The sequence below is a fragment of the Mytilus galloprovincialis genome, chromosome 1 (genome assembly GCF_965363235.1).
Source record: "Mytilus galloprovincialis chromosome 1, xbMytGall1.hap1.1, whole genome shotgun sequence".
Taxonomy (NCBI): domain Eukaryota; kingdom Metazoa; phylum Mollusca; class Bivalvia; order Mytilida; family Mytilidae; genus Mytilus; species Mytilus galloprovincialis.
The window spans coordinates 11,228,550-11,254,999 of NC_134838.1; the positions used below are offsets into that span (position 1 = coordinate 11,228,550).

The 26,450-nt window shown below is 30.2% G+C and overlaps 1 protein-coding gene across 1 annotated transcript in view; it reads right to left on the reverse strand.

The window, feature by feature from the left end:
- The window catches only part of LOC143065190 (kinesin-like protein KIF16B), a 46,239-nt gene extending 19,789 nt beyond the window's left edge, over positions 1–26,450 (reverse strand). The window contains exons 1-22 of the mRNA XM_076238611.1: positions 26,294–26,450; positions 19,830–19,899; positions 18,957–19,079; positions 18,120–18,236; positions 16,862–16,894; positions 16,454–16,506; positions 15,891–16,006; positions 15,379–15,448; positions 14,613–14,685; positions 12,574–12,641; positions 10,048–10,148; positions 7,751–7,867; positions 6,242–6,339; positions 5,915–5,989; positions 5,193–5,246; positions 4,239–4,298; positions 3,445–3,564; positions 3,084–3,135; positions 2,390–2,527; positions 1,406–1,491; positions 1,033–1,118; positions 592–645 (exon numbers count right to left, since the gene is read on the reverse strand). Coding sequence (XP_076094726.1) covers positions 592–645; positions 1,033–1,118; positions 1,406–1,491; positions 2,390–2,527; positions 3,084–3,135; positions 3,445–3,564; positions 4,239–4,298; positions 5,193–5,246; positions 5,915–5,989; positions 6,242–6,339; positions 7,751–7,867; positions 10,048–10,148; positions 12,574–12,641; positions 14,613–14,685; positions 15,379–15,448; positions 15,891–16,006; positions 16,454–16,506; positions 16,862–16,894; positions 18,120–18,236; positions 18,957–19,079; positions 19,830–19,899; positions 26,294–26,340 — 1,811 coding nt within the window. The 5' untranslated portion in view covers positions 26,341–26,450. The remainder of the gene's footprint in view (positions 1–591; positions 646–1,032; positions 1,119–1,405; positions 1,492–2,389; positions 2,528–3,083; positions 3,136–3,444; positions 3,565–4,238; positions 4,299–5,192; positions 5,247–5,914; positions 5,990–6,241; positions 6,340–7,750; positions 7,868–10,047; positions 10,149–12,573; positions 12,642–14,612; positions 14,686–15,378; positions 15,449–15,890; positions 16,007–16,453; positions 16,507–16,861; positions 16,895–18,119; positions 18,237–18,956; positions 19,080–19,829; positions 19,900–26,293) is intronic.

Below are 26,450 nucleotides of genomic sequence, written 5' to 3' on the forward strand. Positions count from 1 at the left end.
TTGGTAAATGACCTTTCATGAGCTATTAAGTCTTACATGAACAAATAAATGGGTGTTATGGGGCAAAATATTTTACATTGTATTGTATGGAAAAACACCAAGGAGTCCGAACATTTGACACAAATTCCAAACCTCACCTAAGTACATCCTTAATTCCTGTTTAGTTCTCAGAAATTGGAAGGTATTGCACATTTCAATCTTGCAGATATACAAGAGAAGGAATTTAGAATTTATGACAAGACAATCATAAGAATCTGAGATGTTCCTTAATGTTTAAAATAAAACGAGTGACGTGAGGGCAATGCTCTGAGCCACTGGTATAAGTCTACAGATTGCTTGAAAGCAATCGTATCCCAAAAATAAGTCAATTTTGAACTCAAATAAAATTAGTCATTGTTTTTACTATTAAGTGGAACAACCAAGCATCATAAAAATTAAAATGTATACTCATCAGATAAATTATAGAAAACAAATATAATTTTATTATAATTGCAATTAAAGTTACCCTTAATGTTTTTCAATATGTAGTAATTGATTCGACAGTCCTTTATAAAATGTTAGATAAAACAGTTAAAGAACTTAACAATTTACCTGTTATTATCTACTATACTCTCTTCTTCTAACTTGTTTTCATTGTCATCCCACCTAAATGAAAGAGGAAAAATAAGGAAATAAGTAAATAGCAATGAAAAGGTCAAAATATCTGTAGGTTTATTCCTTAAGACATTCTTTCTTAGAACAGCTTCCATTTCTATTATGCGAAAAAAACTAATGTTCTGATTTTCTGGAAGTATTGCATAAAAAGCACACATGGTATGTGATATCCTGTCATTATGAAAAACTACATGTGTTTCATATTACCAAAATTAATAGCTGCTGCCAATAAAGGACACAACATATTTAGTAAAAACTTCAAAACATAAAGACTGATAATTTAACTAATGTAGGAACAATATTGAACAATTAATACCACAGAGAAGCTATTTCAAACTGGATAATAATCAGTTAAAATATGTTAGAAATGACACGTACCAGTATCCTGAATTAGATAAGCTATCGGTATATAGATCTGTCATAGAATAGCTCAGTAGTGATGACCGGGACATGCTTAAACCACACTGAAAAAGAACAAGTTATCTCCCCTTGATATTGTCATTAAAATTCTAGCTTTCATTTAAAGGTTTTTCCAAAATATTTATTTTTTATCTGTGATATGCATCTTATAAATATACTTGAATTTTAATAATCTACATATCTAAAACCAGTCAAACGAAAACATAATTTATAGACTATAAAATAATTAAATATTTAATTTTTTAACCAGAAAGATTTTAAATTCATGTAAAAATATTGAAAAAACAAGTTACAAGAATTATAAAGTATAAGATATAATAGTATTACATACATTGTTAAGATCTTTCTTCATTTTAGCAGCCTCTGCTGGGTTGTTAAACCTGAACATATTTGTTCTTCCTAGTAATATTACTGCCCCTGAATAAAAAAAGACAATTTAAAAATTAACATTAAACTTTTATAAAATATATTTTATATAATCAAATCAGATGATTTTTTTATAAAACTAAAAAATTGATGTATGTGTCCAAAGAACTTTATTAAACTTTTATAAAATATACTTTACATAATCAAATCAGATGATTTTTTTTATGAAACTAAAATACTGATGTGCATGTCCAAAGAACTTCATTAGTGAATGTCTGATGTCATATCTTTTTGTATCCTTTTTTTTTTTTATTATTTTGAGAATCTAGTGTTGATTGTGGATCTTTATTGGTTTTTGCTTTATTAATTCAATGGGGTAATTTAGAGCTTGCCATAATTTACAGACATCTGTTTACTGTCTAATGCTGAGTTCACACTTTATTCAAATTTGATTCGCATTAACTAATTCGAATCAGTTGAAAACGCATTCGAAACATTTTACGTCCAAACGTCAATTCTAATTCGAATTACAATGCACGTCAAATTTGCTTTACTGTCCAAACTAAGTTAACTTTTAGTTCGTATTAACAAAAACGTATTTCTAATTTCGAATTGGATAATGAATTAGCCAATTCGAATCAATTCGAATTAAAAAAGAAGAGTGTGTGAACGCGATTAGAGAATTCGATTCGCATTTGATTCCAATTCAATTAGAATTAAATGTCTGTATGAACGAGGCATTAATCTGCATGTTGCAATCTACATGTACTTTGGTTATTTGCATTATTGTACACCATGTTTGTGGGGAAAGGCCACCATGATAAATCCTGTTCTAATAATAATAGAGAAAAAAATATTATAACATGGACACTCAAGATGCAAACAAAACAAAATATGATTGAAAGGCAAGATGCTCATACTTATTCCGATTCAATCTATTTTACAATACCTTGTGATAATGTTGTTGCACTGGTTTGTGTCACTCCATTGACAACACACAGGGCTGCAGTACCAGGATAGAGAATAACTTCTCCATTGATATATTCTATCACACAGTGATCCTTTTCTATTTCAATACCAGCTAGTACTATGAAAAGAAGGTTATGTCATATCTGAAATATTTATCTTTAAGTGTGGCAATACAAAAATACAAGTCTTTCCTAAAAAACAACTATAGTAGATAATTTTACATATTTAGTCACCTATTTTAATGCTCCAAAAGTTTGATGTGTTTGACTTTTTGAACTTTGTAATTTCAAGTAATTCTAATGCTATCGTGCTTAGAAACAATTAGGAAATAACTGTATTGTACTTTATGCTCTGACTGCATCAATTGGTGATTTGATGGTCGCCAATTAAGTTTAATGGCAATGCGTTAGCAGAGCCAGTAAACGGGTATATGCCCCCCTCAAATCACCAATTGATGCTGTTGGAGCTTAAAATACAATAGTGTTATCTCCATTCTAAGGAAACTGACAGAAACAATGTTGAATAATACGTTTAAAATCTGCCAAATGTTGTCTGTGAATCGATGCCATGAAAATTGATGATGTTATCCAATCAAAATGTAGGTTACAATGATGTTGCATTAGAATAAACATTTTATGTTATCAATGAGCACATACTAGATAGTCTATACATACCTATATCAGGAGTAACATCGGCATCTGGTCTACCTACTGTAGTCTTCCCTTCCTGAAACATGACAATATATTTCTAAAACCGTTATTTTTACTGAGAATTCACAATTCATTGCATGCATGCATTCATATTTTACTGTTTATCATTAACAATCATTGATAATACATGTTTTAATCATAGTGAGGTGCATCTAAGGGGAAGTGGGGGCTCTAATCGCATTTTTTTATTCAAAAAAATATTAAATTTATTTCTGAATTATTTATGAACTTGCATGACAGTTGAATACCATTTCAAATGACCCAATGAGACTAAATCACTGGAGAAAAAAATAGGTATGTAAGAAAATTATTTTTGTATACAAACCTTAATGTGGTATAACATAATACCAGTGCTACAAATATCGTCATCTATACCAATCAGATGTGGAAGCTGGAAATCTAGCACAACACCAAGACCTTCCTTACGTACAGCAAACATATCATTCTAAATAAAGCAATTCATTATGTCATTAATACTGATTCAATAAAGTAGTATGACATCAAACACAATAATAAAAATTTCTACTGTAGAATAAAACATGTTGTCCAATTTAAATAGCATATTCAACTATTCATTAAAAATTAAAGCACAGTCAATGCTTTTAAATACTTTAAAATTGGTATTAACAATCCAATGTAAGAAATTGTTACTTTTATTTTTTTTGACATGGCTCTAATTCACAGAAAGTTACATTGAAAATTCACAAAACATCAATTTTCAATTTTTCTTTTCAATGTCATAACTCTCTAGTATATGAAGTCTTTATAGCAAAATTAAGTATGATTGTACAAAAGAAGATAGTTGTAAATTATGAAAATAAAAGAAACTGTAATACAGAAACCATTTGTTCCAAACAGACAAGATAATATTTCCACTGATTTTATAAATAATATTTTGATTTTATCTTTACTAATCAGATGTGTGAAGTTGAATTATCAACCAATAACCAAAATATTCTTGTAGTACAAAATAAATATTTGATTTGATAAGACCAAAAATTGTTTTGGCCTAAATGGTTCCAAGTGTAGGAATTGATAAACTTACATAAAGGGTACAGGGTCCCTGAAAATGGAAAAGACTTGCAACAAAGAAATAAAAATACAGTACACCAAGGTTACCTTTAAAATAGTTCCTGTCTCATTCCATTTGCCAGCCCATTCTTCTGTAAGAACTTTGACCTGAAATGAAAAAAATACCTTTACATTTCAAATTAAGTCAGTGAGAAAGTTCCTCTTACAATACATTTGTCAGCTTTTCTTGAAAATACCATGTGTATCCAAAAAATCATACAGGACTTTTGTTCATGAGTATGTAGAGTGTTGATCTGTCAACTTAAAAATGTATTGCCACCATTTTTGACAATTTCTCTAATGGGCTTAACTTTTTAAAGCTTTCATGCACACGAACTTACAATACCATTGTCCAAAATTTGCATGTTTTGCAATTGCAACAGCTTACTCCTTTTTATTTGTATAAGCTTCCTATTGATAGGAACACCTCTGATAGGATTGCCCAAAATATAACATAGGTAATAAACACACTGCCAATTAACCTCTGGTCTTTTAAGAAAATGGCACTGTTAAGTTTTATGATATGACTACTCAATGACACACTGAGTTCTCTGTCAGCTGACTAATTAAATTTAAATAAGTTATAATGCCTGTCTATATTCTGAACAGTTTTTAAAAATAGTTTTGTCTTTCATAAAGTACATAAAGCAAAAAATATAAATATTTAATGCATTATAATATTTACATAATTTGTATTTTTTTTTAATTGAATTAAATCCTAATCCTATTTACAATGACAATAGGAATTATATAATTTTGATGACCATTTTTTACTCAAGCAGTAAGTTTATATTTATTTCCATATACATGATTAAGCTCACACATTTACCATTTCCTATTCTAGCATATTCATTCTGTGTGTTCGATTCAGTTGCCCTTTTTCAATCTTTAATAATATATATATTCTTACAGAATAGACAATATACTTTTAGAATGAATAACCTGAAAAAGTAGATGGTGAATAATTATTTTTAAATCTTGTTTTTAAAAGTTATAACTTACCCTTGCTTCATTTTCATGAAGTTTCTCCTGAACTTTCGGTGTCACAATATTATCCTGAAAATTAAATACGAGAAATATTTTAGAGCTAGTAAAAAAATTGCATTATTTGTCAAAACTGTTGGGTATCAATTTTAAAAGTCATAGATTGCTTAAAAGAACATTTTTAAACAAGTTTTTATCAGTAATGCTTGTAGTGACATACATTTTGATATTCAACCGTACATGTAAGAAATTTTTCCAATTTCATTCTTAATATTAAATCAACCAGGAAAATCAAATGCAATAAACTTGTGTTGAGGTACCCACTTTTAAGAATTGATTACCAAATTTACAGTTCTGTCAATTTTCAATTGATAAACTTAATAAGGATTAAAATGTTTATTTGAAAAACTAAATCATTTTTATGCCCCATTTATTATGCCACATTTATGGGCATTATGTTTTTTGGTCTGTGTGTCCGTCCGTTCGTTCTTCTTTTCATCTGTTTGTCCCGCTTCACGTTAAAGTTTTGGTTAAAGTTTTTGGTCGAGGTAGCTTTTGATAAAGTTGAAGTCCAATCAACTAAACTTAGTATACATTTTCCTAATGATATGATCTTTCTAATTTTAATGCCAAATTAAAGTTTTTACCCCATTTTCACGGTCCACTGAACATAGAAAATGATAATGCGCATGGGGCTTGGGACACATTCTAGTTTGGTTAACACATGAGAAACAACTTACCAAACTTCCACCAAGTAAGGCTTTCAATCTTGATATCTCAGCTCTTAAGTCTCGGATTAACTTCACATTTGGATCCTAAAAAAATACAAAGAATGAAGAAACACTTTTTCAATTCTGAGTATAAACAGTTTAACTTATCTTACATAAATGCGTCATCAAAGGACCTCATAAAAAAAGATATGCAAAACTCAAACACTTGATGTTTGGTGAGGACATCAAAATTTCAAATTATTATTTTATTATTAATATATATTTTACCTCACAACAATTTAAATAATTACACTACTTGTTTCTATAATAAAACCAGTTTAAAGAAAAAATCAATACCTCATTGACCGTCGGTCTGTTGATGATATTCTTTGCTCTGTTGGCATATCTCAGGGTTCTTAGTGTTTCACCATAATTAACATCTGCCGGAGAAATAGCTGCAAAATAGGATTTCATATTTATAAATCAAATCTCACTAATTTATTTGTGATTATGACATCTCATTGCATTATATGTTTTTTGCTATCCATTTTCCACCATACAATTTATACTTACATGTACATTACAATGACATTACCCACATTAGCTTTAACCATTATTAGATTTTTACCTCTAGTTTTAGTTTAAACATATTTATTTATAGTGGATTGGGAAACAAGTTTTGCAACTTATATTAATCCCTTTCCACTTTGCGGGTGCGAGTGCTGCCTTGTAGCGGCATTAGCCTACTCTTTTTCGAAATCTACAAGGGTGTCTTTAACGTGCAAGAGATATGGCTCTCTCTTAACATGGGTCAGCCATTTATCGTCCCCTTCCGATGGACTATCATCGTTTCCTCAAGACCATACTCGCAGACGGTGTCAAGGGAGAGCCGAAAATTGAGTTCCTGAAATTTTCATCCCAAATGGGAATCGAACCAGGAACCCTTGTGTTAGTAGTCCGATGCACTAACCACTACACTACGGCTCTCTTTACCTCTTTAAAGTGTTTTTTTTTAATCCAGATTTTCAAGCCTTTATATGTATTTCTTCAACTTAATGAGGTTTGATACTCAGTATTTTGACAATTTGTCAGATTATCTGAATCCTGTGGTTTTATTCATCGAAGTGCCTTTAAATTTTTTGCCCGTTAACCCCCTTTTTTCTCTACATATTTTTATTCCATATATTTTAATAAGCCATTTTTGAAGGTCTTATAAAATCCTTGTTATTTTTCATTGTTTTTAAAAAAAAAGATAGTGGCCAATGTTAAATGAATGAAAAGTCTAGAGAAAATTTTCAATGGCCTTTATCTCAAAAACAAGGTCACTGACCCATATTTTTTTCAGCTGTTTTATTTTCTCCACTTAGGTTCCACCTATTTATAACAGTAATTTGAAATCCTTGTTATTTTGAAACTGAGTAGTGTACCTCTTTAATTCCATTTACTATATTTAGCTATTTCTGTAGAAAATTTAGAGCTTGGAATGAGAGAATATCATTATTTTTTTTAAGATCAACTGTTGTTTCCTTATAAGTCTTGCCTTATAAAGTTAAAAATGTTGTGTTGTATACTCAATGTCCTTTTTTAAGTTTATTTTTAAACTATAAAGACATACTTAAAACTACATACTGTAGATTCATTTATTTTGGGTGGGTACCAATTTTCTTGTTTGGAGTTAAATTGAATTTTAACAGATATTTGATTTAGTCTTGTTGCCAAAATTTGCATATTATCCTATAGATTTGTTTTTCTTCATTAACATTTAAATTTGTGGTTAACGTATAAAGAGAAAGATCACTCCAGAAATAGTAATAGTAATATCCTCCTTCCCACACACTAATGACTTGAGAGTAAAACAGTCCTTACTAGCTATCATAATGGTTCTGGCATTACCACCAATACTATCCTTCAGTAACCAGGTAATCTTAGAATCTCTGTAGGGAATAAAAACTTGTTTTCCTTCCTTCAAACTACAATTCTTAGCTACAAAAGAAAAGTAACAACCAATTTATAACATCTATGAAACAGTTTGCAATTAGTTATAACAAGATTAAATATTAATAAGAAGTCATATGTTATTTCAAAATTACTGATCTGCACATTTTTTTTACAGATTATACATTTGCATGAATTTTCATCTATATTCAAATTATTTCTGTTATATTTTATATCAGCTTGGACATACTTAGACAAATGTTGATTTTAAAAGGGATCTTTTAATTAATAACTACTTTTATCAGGGCCGTAAATTACATAGAGGCATGTAGGCAGTTGCCTCCTATTGCAGACTTACTGACAAAAAAAATAATAAATGGAGAAAAAAAACACTGAAAAGAAAAATGGTTAAGATCATGCATAATTTTTATAGCACTGGTTGTTAGTTAAAACAACAAGGTGGTTAATCATAATTTCATTCAGGTGTGTTCAATATGTGGATCTGAACAGTCGGTACCCAACTAACTCCTTTGCACACATAAAATTTTCCCACCAAATACTATTGCATCTGCATACATAGAAGTGACAATGTTGGCAATATTGAATGCATAGAAGTACTAAAAAGATCGGATTTGTCCAGTCAGAAAAAATCACCTTAGCATTTGACAAAGCCAGAATAAAACTTTTTGGTGTATACAAACATTGTTATGTTTTAATAATTTTAACTTGATAGATAATATTATGAGTTATTGAGTATGCATTTTCATTTTAAGGTTTGAAAATTGTGTCTTTGAAACGAAGTCAAAATAAATTCGATTTGGACAGTCAAGGGGCTTTCATTTTAAGTCTTTGCAAAATTTTTCCTAAACTTTAGTAAAAATATCTTGTAAAGAGTCATAAAGCAGGATAAAGCGAAAACAAATCTTACTCTACCGGGACACATAATCTAACTCTGGTTTATCACTATTTTTAATATATTCCAGGCCCATATTTATTGAAATGTAACAAAAAAATAACAAGTCATGTATTCTTGGGAGGTACATTGCATACAAGGAAAAGGCCTGAAAAATATCCTTTTCCGCATGAAATGGGTCCAACTATGTTTTGCCTCGCTCCACTCGGCGATGATAAACTGCCTCCCCTTACAGGACAAGCAATTTACGGCCCTGTTTATAAAATTATTTAATATTAATTACCTGTTGAAAAGCTCTACCATTTCATTATTTTTCATGAAATAAATAAAACAAAATTATTTTTTTTATATAATACATGGAGAAATGGTCCCTTTCAATGAATTTTTACAGTGAACTAGATTATATAAAAAAAATTAAAAAAATAAAAAAAACATTTTTTCTCGATTTTGAGGGGATGAAAAGGGGTGCCGACTATACATAAAAGCGTACTATACACGGCCGATTACAGTATCTAAAATTCTTGATGCAAAATTAATCAACTAAATGTGCATGGTGAGGTTTAATTAAAACCATGCAGAGATACTTATGGAAGGTAGAGGTGTACAAGAAGTACATTGGTGAAAATTAAAGAATTATAAATTCAGTATTTAAGAATAAAATTTAGGATAACAACTTATAATAATTGAAATATTTGATGCAGTGACTTAACATTGGAACAGAAAATACTTTACAAGTTTTAATCTGGAAGAGCAATGATAGTTACCGAAAAGTTCATCAAAAGGTTTTGTGGATGAGTGAAAGCATTTTTTACAGCATTGAAAAGATAGATATAAAAGCTGTTTGATTTATAAATCATCACCTTTTCCATAAACGGCAAGACAAAGAGGATTCCTGGAAACAAATCACTGTCAACTATATTATTATGCTAATTTAAGATTTCATTATTTTAAATATCATTTGCTCATCAGAGTTATCTGACATGATTGCTCATACATTGCAATCAGTTCAATCCATTTTAATTTCAATATGAGTAATATCATTGAAGTTAAATTAAACTTTTTGATGTCAAGAGGTTTGAATTTTAAATCATGAAGACTGCATTTGATGGATGTACATCCCTACATAATTGTGCTTTGACAAAAAATCTGATGCAAATTTATTCAGTCAACAAATCAGGAAATAACCTGCTCATTTGCTTCTATATATCTATCCATACAGTAAGTTTGATTAAAATGCTGACTTTTACATCTGAAAAACTAACTCAAATATTTTGGTTATAATGAAAAGATAACAACAGATTTTTAAATTACATACCAAGTAGTGAAATGACTGTTCCCAAGGTAACCAGTGATTTGTTTATGTTTCCGCCCTCTTTCAACCTTTGACCTGTGGCTCCGGATGCATCTGCATTCTCACTATAAATGGAAATTTTTAAAAAAAATCAAGTTTATTAAAACATATATTCTTTAACTTCCAAAACAACTATAGTTTTGTATTCTGTGTATACAGTATGTTTTGTCAATTCTAGTTTCTAGTTTTAATTATTATACAATAGTATATTTTCAGTCGTAAAGTGTATATAAGTATATGACTACCTTCTTCCTTAAAGGTTTTTAAGATGCCCAGGGATCTCCATGGATGAAAATTGAACGATGGAGGAACTTTCACCATCATAAACTGTATCTATGCCGTACAGTGTAGCGCGATCGAAAGTATTTCATCCCTCCACATAAGGATAGGTGAACATGCTTATTCATTGTTTATTTAAATTATATTTATTTGAATTTTCATTATAAATACCATATAGAAGTATATATACATGTACTTTCAATATAAATTGCTGTTTGTAACCCTTCAAAGGCCAAGCTTTCATGCCCCCTCCCTTTCTCATAGTCGAGAATGAACAATAGCTATCATGAAGGTCCCCATGTAGTTTTCTTAGATTAAATGTTGAAGTTGGTCGTTATCTAAATATTCAAAGAGAAAACAGAATTTGTATATGTTGCAATATGAATGTTTTGGAGGATGAGTATCATTTTGTTTTATCATGTCCAGCGTATAGATCTGTGCGTATTGAATTTTTACCTTCATTCTACTGTTCTTGGCCAAATCGGAACAAGGTAGATGATTTATTACAAGCTCATTCTAAATCTCTGACAGTAAAACTTTGTAACTATTTAAATGCAGCTTGAAAAATTAGATCACATATATTATCATAATATTATTGTATACTCTGTAACTACTGTTCTCTGCTGTCTTTTGTTTGTCATATATTGTATATATTTTCGTTTGCCATAGCATGTATATGCTTCTTGCAAATAAAGTATTCATTCATTCTTGCTATTTTTGGTAATTGTTATGGGGGTTAAAAATCATGTGGCGCTTATTTTTCACGGACACTGTCAGTCCAAATAATAACCACGTCTTGAAAAATAGCCTTTCAAGACGTCATAATTATTTGGACTAGGACACTGTAAGAAGTCATGAACCCATTACCGGTATGGCTGGTTTGCAGCAACGACAAAACGAGTTGTACGGGTTATGTAAAAGGTTAAAAGATTTGTAAAGCGAACATTGTCAAATGAAAAGGTTTTTAATGACTTTATCTAGCAAATCTATGCTCTTTCGAGTCTGAACATAGAAACCGGAAACGCAGATGTATCAATTTGATTGTAAACTACGAAATGAATTCGGAATTACGATACGATATTTCTTTAGAGGAAATATTAAAAGTTTTTACGTTTTAACTTTTAAAGTACTGTAATTCTATATTATCGTTACAATACAGCAGTACTCGAGTTATTTGCGATGAAATAATAATTACTGTTTTACGTCTTATTTTGTACTTCTTAAAAAGGGGGATGCTGATTGCGAAAGTCAAAATAAAAGCATGTGTTCTACTTGTTAAATTTTGTAACTGGATTATTAATTTATTTATTTAATATGAATTATCATTTGAAGTATTTGCGAAAACTTAGTTAAATAATTCGACAAATGAATCGTCTATCTTCAGATAATATTCTCCGGTCTTGGTTTGTTGATCTACCTGTACAAGCTCAGGTACAAGTGATTAGCGATCTTAATCCGGATATCCCTCAGGACTTAGAACTGTATTGGATTATATTATAAAAAAAGCCTGAGGGTTATGAAATTACATGCATTTGATTATAACAACTTAGGCTTTGAAACCATTAAGGAGGCTCGCGGGTACAAAAATTTCAGAAAAAATAAAACATCTGTTTTTTCATTACAAATTTTAGTTATTACACTATTAGTTATTACTTTATAATATGGTACAAAAAAAAACAAAAAAAATCCATTCGGTTTGGCCCCAGATGACTTTTTAAATGTTAATATCATTGTAAAAGCTCCAAATTATCTCCCTTTGGTGCAAAATAGCCATTTTTGGTATTAAAATTGAAATATCTTTTTTTACTCATCAGTGACCTATATTTTTTATTATTGTTTTCAAATAAGCTGTACATAAACTAAATAATTGTAAAATTTAAGCGATTTCTATTTCTCCTATTAGTTCAACAGAAAAAAAGGACATTCACAAATGTGTATGCTTCTTTCGGAGGCAGAGTGTGAGCTTAAATGAATGGTGACCCCATGTTTTTATTTCATTTTTCTATTAAGTATATAATAAAGTTCATTTATAGAAAAATATAGCGAAATCTTATATTAAAAAAAAAATTGATTTATACCCGCGAGCCCCCTTAAAAGCTCAAGTCAATGAAAAATTTGGTAAACATCCATCATAATATCCTTTATATAATTTAGCACATGATATTTTAAGGTTAAAATGATTTTATATTAATACATTTTTTAACAACTCACCTGCCAGCTAAATCTACTAGATGCAGTTTACTTGTTGTTTCACATGGTAAATCGTCTATGAATTTGGCCTAAAGTAAACAAACAAGAATAACAATTTTAACATACATGACATAAAACACGGAACAAAAAATTGCACAATAGAATGAACAAGAATGTGTCCTCAGTACATGGATGCCCCATCCACACTATCATTTTCTATGTTCAGTGGACCGTGAAAATGGGGGAAAATCTCTAATTTGGCATTAAACTTAGAAAGATCATATCATAGGGAACATGTGTATTAAGTTTCAAGTTGATTGGACTTGAACTTCATCAAAAACTACCTCGACCAAAAACTTCAACCTGAAGTGGGACAGATGGACGGACGGATGGACGAACAGACAAATGAAAGAAAAGACGAATGAATGAACAGACAGATGCTCAGACCAGAAAACATAATGCCCATAAATGGGACATGAAAATCAGAAAATCAAACATTGCTCAACTTATTTTCAATGCAGAACATGGTCTTTCTAAAAACAAGAGTGCACACGCTGAAATGTCTCGCCTTCTATACTAATCATTGATATTATGTTGATAGTCCTAAGTATAAAGCTAAGCTTTATTACAACTCTCACAGAAACTTAACATTAACCAAGATAACTAAACAAAGACCAATGAACTTTGAAAATGAGGTCAAGGTCAGATGAACCATGCCAGGCAGACATGCACAGCTAACAATGCTTCTATACAACATATATAGTTGACCCATTACTTATAGTTTAAGAAAAATAGACCAAAACACAAAAACTTAACACTGTGCAATGAACCGTGAAAATGAGGTCAGGGTCAAATAAAACCTGCGTCATTGACATAAAGATCATAAAATATTTCCATACACCAAATATAGTTGACCTATGGCATATAGTATTAGATAAAAAGACCAAAACTCAAAAACTTAACTTTGACCACTGAACCATGAAAATGAGGTCAAGGTCACATGACATCTGCCCGCTAGACATGTACACCTTACAATCATTCCATACAACAAATATAGTAGACCTATTGCATATAGTATGAGAAAAACAGACAAAAACACAAAAATTTAACTATAACCACTGAACCATGAAAATGAGGTCAAGGTCAGATGACACCTGCCACTTGGACATGTACACCTTACAGTCCTTCCATACACCGAATATACTAGCCCTATTGCTTATAGTATCTGAGATATGGACTTGACCACCAAAACTTAACCTTGTTCACTGATCCATGAAATGAGGACGAGGTCAAGTTAAAACTGTCTGACAGACATGAGGACCTTGCAAGGTACGCACATATCAAATATAGTTATCCTATTACTTATAATAAGAGAGAATTCAACATTACAAAAAATTTGAACTTTTTTTTCAAGTGGTCACTGAACCATGAAAATGAGGTCAAGGATATTGGACATGTGACTGACGGAAACTTCGTAGCATGAAGAATCTATATACAAAGTATGAAGCATCCAGGTCTTCCACCTTCTAAAATATAAAGCTTTTAAGAAGTGAGCTAACGCCGCCGCCGCCGCCGATCACTATCCCTATGTCGAGCTTTCTGCAACAAAAGTTGCAAGCTCGACAAAAAAAATGCACTTTTGTGATTCTGTGTATTCGCTTCGATGAATATGAATGAAAATAGCAAGTATTGAAAATATTTCAATAAAGATAAGGAGATCATAATCATTAGTTTTTTTTTTGTTTACATTTTAAAATGTATCTTATAACAATTTATCTTCACCATTACCCTTTCTTAAGATTGGTATTTAAAGAGTATTAAACTGTAGTGTTTGTAATAGAAAACAACTCAATGCTTCAAAATTGTTTTCAACTTGTACAATTTGATGTTTCGTGAGAGCATTTTTTATGCATCTAGAACATCCTACAGTACTCCAATTATGGCAACCCTATTAATAATTCCACTAAGATTAATAAACTTTAAAATAATAATGAGTTCACAACACAATTTACAAAGATAAGATTATCTTTACAAACGTCAATTCTAAATATAGAACAAACCTGTGTAAAGACCAAAGTGAATATGGCATGTGATCTACTACTGACGTCATTCATCTTTGTTGTAGCTGTAACTCTGTCAAAATATAAACATGCTTTAAATCAGAAGGCAGTCCAATAAAAACATGAAAGAAATAAAATTGCATGATGATTTTTTTAATGGAAACAGCCTGCAGGGGTCAAACCAGGTATGAATTAATAGAATCCACATAATTGGTCTATATAAAATTATAAATTAATTTATTCAAGATCTTTAAATGTTTTTATCCTTTTGGTAATTTGTTGTTGCTAGCAGATGTTTAAAGAAAAAGTCTACTGTAAAATCTATTTACTACCTGTCCAGACAAAGGGTAATTCAAAGCTTCAAATTTTGTATACAATAGTCTTGTTATATTTGTTTTTCGTTCATGTTTTTACATAAATAAGGCCAGTAGTTTTCTCGTTTGAATTGTTTTACATTGTCTTATCGGGGCCTTTTATAGTTGACTATGCGGTATGGGCTTTGCTCATTGTTGAAGGCCGTACGGGGACCTATAGTTGTTAATGTTTGTGTCATTTTGGTCTTTTGTTGATAGTTGTCTCATTGGCAATCATACCACATCTTCTTTTTTATATTATTGTTGACCTCTAAATTTCTATTGTTTTTTTCATGTCTTTGGGTTGCTACCACACTTCTCCTTTTTCTTATGAACTGCATATCAATAAGCCATTATTTTATGTTTAAAACAATTCTATCCAATTTTATAATAAAGTGAGACAAACAACATACCTGACAGAATTACCTCTATGCATTAGTTCCTCTACATCCTCATAATTATTTACTATGTGTTTTGACAGATCTAAAACAAAGAGATTCGGATATTTTATTGCAGGTTGAATATTACTAAACAGTATGAATGTCTCTTTGGTAGCTTTTACCTCTCTTCGATAAGAATTAAACATATAAATATTACCTTTGTCCACTAAAATTTACAAGAGACAAGACTTTTGTTACAAGAAATTTCAAGTCTCAAATAAATAATTTAAAATGGTAAACAAGGAATTGATTCACACAGACAATTTAAACAAAATTGCAATAAACTGGTTTTTTTCATCCTATTGTAAGTGTGTGTTGATCATTTTTAGAAAAAGAGTTGTAATAATATCATTTAATAGTCAATATTTATTTCAAAAGGGAGAAAATACTTTTGAAACATATATTTTTAAAACTTTTTTTGAATGTTTTTATATCACATAAATTTAACATCATTAAAACATAAATGTATTTATATATGTATTTACCTTGGACATAAGGTCCATCTTTCGGATGTTCTCTGACTCGTAGGTTATGTACTGTCTTGGAATTTGAGGATTGCTTCAACAAGTCACGAACCTTTTCGTTGTATATTTCCATATAGCTGAAATATAAAGTAAATAAACCTTTCACATTATTTTAACCTTTTTAGTTTTTATTTGATGAATTGAAAGTACATGATTACTTTCAGTAATTTGCATAAAGTCTCCTCTCAAACCATGCCACTTGAAGGAGGCCTCGATTAAAACAATCCTCTAACTTCTCTAGATTGTATGTGTTACTTTGGATTCATTAATTTTCGTGGGTACCATTTTTCGTGGATGGAGGAAAACTTTAATTTTGGTGGATATTTGGATTCATTGTTTTGCCAATGTCTCAAATCAAGCATGTACAGAATTATAATTTGTTGAACTATTTAATTCGTTGTTCACAAATACCCAAGTAACCCACGAAGTTTGTTATCAAATGAATAAAAAAGAATCCACAGTATCTTTCAATGTGATTTAGCCAATTTAACATTTTTAAAACTTCAACAAATAAGGTATCTCACCTGACTTCTATCCTATAGTTTGTATCGTCTTCTCTCATTCTACAAAACAGCTCCTACAAAAATCATTCAAATCATAATGAGTGAAAAATACATACATGTCTGATTATATAGCTTGATTTTATTCTATTTCTTTTCATAATACATTGTACAATAAAATATTTGTTTTCAAGATCTTTATAATGTATATTATTTCCATGATAAATGTGCTCTAGTACATGAAGTTGCAAACATTGAAAAATCTTTTTTTGAGGAATATTGCATCATCATGATTATAAGAACATTCCTATATTTTGCCTGGTAAAAAAAGCTTTTTGTTTATACTAATAATCTATTTATAGCATCCTTTCTACATATGTACTTTTATTTACTGATCTTACTTTTTTTTTTCAGATTTAGGGCTTACTATACCTGACAAATTCTTGGTATCAGTCCTTGGTCATCCTGAAAAAATATATTTGAGACAATTATGTGGTATTCTTAAACATAATTCTATATCCAATTGTTGTGTGCCTGTACTTATTTTAATATGGTTTTGGCAATAGTTATATATAAATTATATGATCAGATCAAAACATAAAACTTCATTCCAAATAGAATCAATACACAAAAAATGAAAAAATATGAAAAAAATCATTGTTAGAATTCCAACTAAACATGCAATGGTAGAACTTCATACCAAATATGACTGATCTTGGTAATGACATAACTTGACAATGATTATATAAAGTTTTCAAGCAATGCAAATCATAGATTCAATATACTCGAGTATATTATATACATGTAGTTTTAAAGTAATATGAAAGGCAGAAAATTGTCTAAAGATTATTTGTTTATTTCATCTTCAGTTGTTTTTGTTTTTGTCATGATGTGACGAATACTTATGGCCACACTCTGTACCTTAAACCAAAACTTTTACTTGATACATATAATGGATGAACAGAGAGACTGTTGAAGGCAGGTCATAAAAATAAAATTTGTAAGGGTTCCACGGAACCCGGTGTCTCGCCTACTTTTGCTGTAAATCGCAGGCTCAACAAAAGTGAGGAAAAAAATCAATAAAAATATTCCTCTTGATACTATCTTTTGATTGTAATAAGCTTCTGTCCAAGTTTGGTAAAAATCCAGGATAGTTTTTGAATCTAATAAATGTTTTAAAAACTTTAACTGCAGACTGTATGTAATGTTAACTGGAAGAAAATCTAAGTCCATTTATAAGTAAAATACAGAAAAAATGGATTTATTTTTTTACAAAATTTACTTCTGGATACTATCTTATGATCATAACAAGCTTCTGTCCAAGTTTGGTACAAACCAAGGATAGTTTAAGAAAGTTATTAAGATTTTAAAAACTTTAACCACAGAGTGAATGTAATGTTTCCCCGCAGAAAAACTAAGTCCATTTAAAAGTAAAAATACGGAAAAAATGGATTTACTTTTTTTACAAAATTTACTTCTGGATACTATTTTATGATCATAAACAAGCTTCTGTCTAAGTTTGGTACAAACCCAGGATAGTTTAAGAAAGATATTAAAATTTTAAAAACTTTAACCATAGAGTGAATATTTGTGGACGCCGCCGCCAACGACGACGGAATGTAGGATCGCTTAGTCTCGCTTTTTCCACTAAAGTCGAAGGCTCAACAAAAATCATGATGGATAAACACACCTGGCTGCCCATCATAGTATAACTCTTTCCTGACCCTGTCTGACCATAGGCAAACACACACGCATTGTAACCATCATATGCTGAAGTCACCACATCTGACCCTAAACTCTGGAAAACCTGAAACATAAAACATTTTATTCAATTCAAAAGAGACAGTGCTTCTAACTTACAAACTGAAATGTTAAAATCCTACAAAAAAATAGTGTCATAAGTTTATAATAAAGTGAGGCTTTCTTCTGTGAACACATCAATACATAGAACTACATCATCAGTATCAATTTCGGATTAATCACTAAAGATTTGAAGTTATTTCTAAATCTTCATACCATTAAAAATCATTAAAAAAAATCTTAATCCAAACAAATTTCAAACTATATGTACCTATTCATAGAATATTAACTATCATGTAATAATTTAATTTTGGATGTAACGCGTTTTCTGATTGGCTGACGTTGTTTTGTTTATCATATCATAGACACAATTTTGTCATGTGACCATTACGTCACCAACGTTTTTTTCAAGATTTACGCTGGTTTAAAATGGAATTTAAAATTAAATTATAAGAAATAACTGTAATTTCTTGTCAGTCTATTTGAAATAACATTAAAAATGTGGTGCACACTGTTAAATAACCCACTACACGCCTTATTCAGTGTACACCACATTTTTTATGTTATTTTTTCATAGACAGAAAAAATATTACAGTCATTCCTTAATTAAATAAATGCACCAAATGAGACACTCAGTGCACGTCAATCATTATGGGTGACGCATTCGGTGTCCGGTGTTTACAGTTCAGTGAAACACTTCCAGCATGAAGGTATTTATTGAACAAACCTGTTTTTGAGAACAATATTTAGGCTCATTTTTATCCACAGACCAAAATGAAAAGTCATAAGTGAAATCTTTTATCCTCATGGCATCTTTACCATGTCCTCCTTCTGCATTCCTTTCAGGAATCTGCAAGGAAAAAAATGACTTAAACATGTACTGAATTTACTTTTTTCTGTCATTATAAAAAGAAAATATTTACTAACATTTAATTTTATGTCAAAGCCAAAAATTTATTTTTTGATTTTAGCATAGATGTAATACCCAGTGAGCAACCCTCAAAACAGCAAATTTTTGTGAAAGCACTATCATTGAAAGTTGAAACCAATGAAAAGAGATAAATTCAAAGTTAGTAATTGAAAAAATGATTGATATAAATATGGAAAATAATGTTTTTATTTCCATTGAATTTCACAAGGCTATCAAATGATATGCATATAAAAAAGTGCAGCTCCTTCCAAAATTCCTATTAAATATATCAGAAGTTTTTTATTAGCCAGGAATACTTCAGTGCAGTTGCTCTTTATAAAACATTAATTGTTAAATATCAAGTGCATATAATTGGATTTTTTTATAATTGTGATTGTGTTCCTACTGCTCTGACTAAAATAAATGTCCTCAGTATTTTTTTTATACCAGACTGCCTCTGTGATCATGTGGTAGCATGTTTGCCTTTAATGCAGAAGGCGGTGAGTTTGTTTATGTCCTAGTAAAACCAAAGAATTCTTGATTGGTATTCGCTGCTTCTCAACTATGCATTTAATTGGCTAATGAATGCTCAACATACATCTATCTTCATCAATTCCTCCTCCGCCTCATCATCATCATCATTATCATCATCATCTTATACAAGTCAACTAAATGAAATGAAATACTTGCCTTAGGATTGGTGATTGTTGTTTTCCCTCCATTCATAGACACTATAAATTTACTCTCTAGATCAATTTCCCTATTAAATAAATTGCATAATTTAAAATTAGAAGTTAAGACTATTACAGTGTTAAATCAGATGTCTAAAAGTTAGATAAGTAACAGTAATTAAACTAATTGAATTTTTCTGTCAATTTGCATACGATAGTAGTAAGCACTTGTCTTGTGATATTTTAGTCTGTAGGATTTCTTTGATTTAATATCCGGTAAGTCAGATTGTCAACTTTGAAATAGTGGTCTTGTAACTGCATGAAATATGAATCACTGGACAAGAAGCAGTTATTACTAAATCTTTAAATTACACTAGTGATACACATATTCCAGAGAGAGAAAAAAAATAACAGAAAAAAACCCTGTTCAAACTAAAGAAGGTCAAAATGATGAGTAAAGAGAAGAATTATTTTCCAATTAAAAAGTCTCAGAAAATCCACCAAGTTTTTTAAGAGTCATATATCATGAATACATAAACTCAGGAAAATATCTGAACTCCACCTAGATTTTGTGCATCATTATTATTATTGAATATGGAAACTGATGCACCAATTACATTTGCTGAAGTAAAACTGGTCATTTCAAACCTTAAAGTAAACAAATCAGCAGGTCCAGATAGAATTGTGAATGAAATACTCAAACACTCACAACCTGTGATAATTAATTCTATTGTAAAAGTTTTTAATTTGATTTTAAAGACAGGTAATTATCCAGATTCTTGGAAATTATCTTTCATGATCCCTTTACATAAAAAAGGTGACAAGTTAGACCCTAATAATTATAGAGGCATTTCTCTTATAAGTAATCTACCAAAAATGTTTAATGCCATATTAAATAATAGGCTAATCAAGATTGTTGACAAACAATTAAGTGATTGTCAGTTTGGTTTCAGAGAAAATCACAGAACAGCTGATAGCATCTTTTTATTAAAGTCCTTGATTAATAAATATTTACATAAAGAGAAAAAAAAGATTTATGCCTGCTTCATAGATCTGAAAAAGGCTTTTGATTCAGTATGGAGAACTGCTTTACTTTATAAATTATGTAAAATGGGAGTTGGCAAGTCTTTTTATAGAGTTATAAAACAACAATACTTAAATACTAAATCATCTTTAAAATATAAAGATTATGTATCAGAATATTTTAATATTGCTAGAGGGGTTAAACAGGGAGACACACTAAGTCCCACTTTATTTAATGTCTTTATAAATGATATTGTAAAAAATTTTGAGGGAAATGATTCAAGTCCCCTTAAGCTTATAAATAGTAAGGTAGGATGCCTTCTTTTTGCGGATAATCTTTTAATCCTGTCAGAATCAAAAGAGGGTCTACAAAACAGTTTAAATAACGTTAAATTATATTGTAACAAATGGCAACTCTTTTTGAATACAAACAAAACTAAATCCATGATTTTTAGTCAGTCAAAACATAAAAGTGAAACATCACATATTTACTATGAGAATAAAGCCATAGAGAGTGTAACAGAATATTCATTTTTGGGAATGTTGATAAAATGTAATGGAAATTTATCACAAAGTACTTTAGAGCTGACAAAAAAAGCAAAAAAAGTATTTTTTGCAATAAAATCATATACTAAATCATTGAATAATCTACCTATAAAAGTAGCAAATAATCTTTTTGATTCTTTAGTAAAACCAATTTTGACCTATAATTCAGAAGTAACATATTTGGATACATATATTTCTTTTCATCGAGCCAAAAGCAGAGCCTTAACTTCAGGAAAAGAAATCAATCAACTTGATTTTATAGACAAAACCCCCATAGAAAATATGCATCTTAAATTTTGTAAATCTACTCTAGGGATAAGAAAAAATGCATCCAATTTAGGAGCAAGAGTTGAATTAGGAAGATTGCCTATAGAATGTTTTATTAAAACACAAACCCTTTTATATTTAGCTAGACTATATAATAATAATATTAATCCATTGTTAAAGGAAGCTTTTTCTCTAGCACAGTCTCTAGATTTGACAGGAACTTACTCATGGTATACATATGCTAAAAATATTGTTAAAGAGACTAACGTTGACCTTAATATTCTTTCTACTTGTAAGGACATAAAAGATGTAAATAAAATAAAAAACGATATAAAGTTAAAAATGAAAAATAGATATGAAGATTTAATTCAAAATAAATTTCAAAACATCGATGATAAAAGTAAATTTTTTCTCTATAAAAAACTTTAAAAAGATTACAAACTAGAATATTATCTAAATACATCTAATTTTCAGATAAGGAGATTAATCACTAAATTTAGAATAAGTGATCACTCCCTCTTGATTGAAAAGGGGAGATATTTTAAAATCCCAAGAGAGGAACGTCTTTGCCATAAATGTAAAATACTAGAGGATGAGAAACATTTTTTACTATATTGTGAGTATAATAAAACTCTAAGAAATGACTTTTTTCATCACATATGTACAGAAAATAATAACTTTAATAATTTAAATGAAGAAGAAAAAATTCATTATTTACTAAATCCATCATCGCCTTTACAAACAAATAAGTTAGGATCCTTCTTGAAAAAGTCATTAGAACTGAGGGCAGGGGACTCTTAACAACTTGTTTGTTGTTATAAATTTTAATGCTGTTGATATTTTGTATGTTTAATATGTATGTATATATGTTTATTGTGTTTATTGTATTAATATATGTTGGTCACAAACTGTAAAGTTTATATGACAATAAAATATTTGATTTGATTTGATTTGATTATTGTATTGAATATAGATGGAAAGGCTCTGAAGGATGAAATTCGTAAATACATGTACAGATGTTTCACAAGCCACACCTCTTTTAGGGAGATATATTAAATTCATAGATATTTTGTTTCGTTTATGCACTGGTTCCCAGATGTGATCTCTATGTTTCATTCTCATACAGACATAACTTAGGCATGTTACAAGTATGAAAACACATGGTACATGTAGCAGTGATAATTGAAATCTAAAGAAGGCCCAAAGTGAGATAGAGTAGTACAGAATTTAAGCATAAGTTTAACTCATAGAAATTTGGGGCATATAAATGTTGAAAATATATACAATGATATATATGTCTCACAGCCAGGGGTCGAATTTAAGCTTTTTTGCGTACTGGCCAGCCGGACCAGTGGACTAAAAACTCTACTGGTCCGGCTCCAAATCTACTGGTCCTTTTTTCACATGTTGTACAGTTCATTAAATTCCGATCTACTATATAATTCAACCATTCACGATCTTTTTCCCATGATTTTTGGTATTTGCGTTTCCTTTTGTCAATTTCATATACTTTATTTCGATCTTCCTTTTGATTTTCATTTCTATTTTAATTTTTTTGACCAGCGGTTTAACTCCTTCAAAGGGTTTTGTGATTTTTATCGACAAATTTCTACTGGTCCGCCGGACCACCAGCTGACAAAATCTACTGGTCCGACGCACATTCTACTGGTCCCGGACCACCGGACCAGCGCTAACTTCTACCCCTGCTCACAGCCCTATGTTTTGACCTTTGAATAAAATAATTGTGCATATCAACCTTCCGTTCTCAAATATAATTTTTTACAAAACTTCATAGTAAAAGTGTAACAGTTTAAGTTGCAAAAGGAGTTTCTTTTGGGAAATTGTGTTTTCTATATTTACAGAAGTGCAATTTACCTAGCTGGAAACTTGTTAAAAAATTGCAAAACTAAAATAAAATTTTGGACATTATTCATATAAGATTAATTAATATGAGGCAGGCAGTACCTGTGAATGGGGACGAAGTCTGTATGAATTATTTTTTTTGTAAATTATATATTTGCTAAAAAAAAGAAACATAAATACCGTAACGTTTCCAAGTTTGGTTCTGTTGTTAGGGATTTTACTTTTGACGTTATTTAAGTTATGACGTCATGTTTAATGTAAACAAAGAAACGCAATGTAACGTTAATTCATATCAAAGACAAAGAATTATTAAAAATGAAATATTGGTATTGTGTTCCTTGAGTTCCTATATTTTACTAGACTACTCAAAGGGTCACGACAACGAGACCGGAAGAAGGAAGTAGATTTCTGTGTTCTGCGCAAATGAAGGAATAAAAAAAAGTGACAAAAAGTTTGAACGATTTTGAGTTCATTAGTACAATAAAAATTTCTCTATTTATTTTTTTTATTGATTTTTCTACTGTGATAGGGGACTTTGTCCCCATATTAAAAGGTCAAGTGAATTTATCTTTAAACCTCATAAATCCAAACTACATGTACATGTATATATTTCTTGTGTAGTTTAAATAGACAATACTACTTTAAGGCAATATTTATCTATATAATATCATGTATATTTATAACAGGAAGACAATATCCTGGAAATTATTTTATAGAGTAGTGCTTGACATGTTTCCCCACTCAGAATGGTATCTTCAGGACAATATCAAGATAGGAAAAAAACAGTTTGAAGGAGGCTGGTGGGGAATAAAATTTTCAGAAAAAAAATAAACATTTATTTTTTATTATTTTTTTTATTAATTACCTTAAGTAGTTGTTTCTTAATCATATGTTACAAAAATCATTCCAGAAAATCAATTCGTGTTGGCCCCAGGTGACTTTTAAAATGTAGATATCATTGAAAAGGCTCTAAATTATCTCCCTTTGGTGCAAAAACACCATTTTTTGGCATAAAACTTGAAATATCTTTTTAAACGCATCAGTGACCTATATTTTTTATTATTGTTTTCGAATAAGCTGTACAGAAACTAAATAATTGTAAAATTTAAGCGATTTCTATAATTTAGTTCTTTTTTCTATTTCGATATTACCGCTTTTTCTCCTATTAGTTCAACAGAATAAAAGGACATTTACAAAAATGTTTGCTTCTTTCAAAGACCGATTGTGAGCGTAAATGAACGGTGACCCCATTTTTTTATTTCATTTTTCTCTTAAGTATGAAATAAAGTCTATTTATAGAAAAATATAGCGAAATCTTATATTAAATAAAAAATTTGATTTAGACCCGCGAGCCCCATTAAGTACATAAAATGAGGTTCATGTGGGGTATCCCCCCTATTAACAATGTCTGTCTGTTTGTCCTATAATACATGTAGGACAAATTTATCAGTTTGATAGTCACAGGTTTGTTGAATTTTAGTTTCATAGGGTTCTCAGAAAGTGTCAAGCCAAAATAATAGCTTTCTGAAACATCACAATTAATTTGAATAATCCTTTGAATGCATTTAGTCATAAAAACAAAATTGTGTATGCCGAGCTGAAAAGAAAGGAATTCCAGATGTGATCTCTATGTTTCATTCTCATACAGACATAACTTAGGCATGTTACCAGTATGAAAACACATTGTACATGTAGCAGTGATAATTGAATTCTGAAGAAGGCCCAAAGTGAGATGGAGTAGTACAGAATTTAAGCATAAGTTTAAACTCGTAAAAAATGGGGCATATAAATGTTGAAAATATATATATGTCTCACAGCCCTATTGTGAATACCGAGCTGAAAAGAAGGGACATACCAAAAAGATAGAACATTTTTTGTATATAGTGTATTTACATTTTATCGTCTTAATATGAAAGAAGCAACTTTTATATTTGAATGATGGACAACTTTTAGTGTGTACCAGAATAGTGTAAATAATGGTGATATGGTCACATCCCCCAGAGGAGATAATTAATATCTCTTTGATAGTTTTAAAAGTTTTATCTTTTAAACATAATCCAGAGGATTTTAACCGTGTGAGTGATATTACACCAATTCTAGGATTGGTGGTTCTCCCGACATAGAAGGGAGTTGCAGTATGTATGTATGTTCCGTATCTCCCTCCTTTAGTAGGAGCACCACCATGGGTTATGGTGTAAAAAGAAAGACATTTAACACACTGTATCGATACAGATTTAATGTGAGCATTTGCCTATCCAGTTTCCCAGCCTGGCCTTGACGGGTCTTACTAACAGAAAGTTAACCTTCCCCAAAACAATAAGTACAATGTAATAAAGCATACGAACACACCCACTCACCTGACGTGCTCTTCCTCAAAAATATAAAAAAATGCATAATATAAAAAAAACAACATTATATACAAAATAAAGGATAAGGTCACCCTGGATGCCACACAAATGCCTAGACAACGAACGGGAAACCGGAGAGGACATACTTGGAATCCAAACCGATACCGCTAAATGCAGTACAGGTAAACAGAATGCAAAATGCAAAATTTCTTTTAACTTTTTTGACTGTAGAACAACCATATTGGGGATTATTTAATTGTGTAATAGAGTCCTGTTTCACTCCTCTGTTTAAGGAAATATTTATTTACGCTATCTTCTTAACTGTGTGTGTGAATTTTGGGGGTTTCAATTTCAGTAAGCTAGTCCATCTATTTGGTAAGACAATGACAATGACCATGATGACAGAACTGTTCGTGTCAAATAACTTTCAAAATACCTCTTATTAAACGGTCTCACTCTAACTGCTACTTTGACGGAAGTCATGTTCGATTCTTTTTCAGTTTCTACGTAATGTTATTTCTTATTTTCACCTGTCATAGACAGGTGATGTGATCAAAACATCCTGACAAAAAATGTCAAGTGAATTATGATAA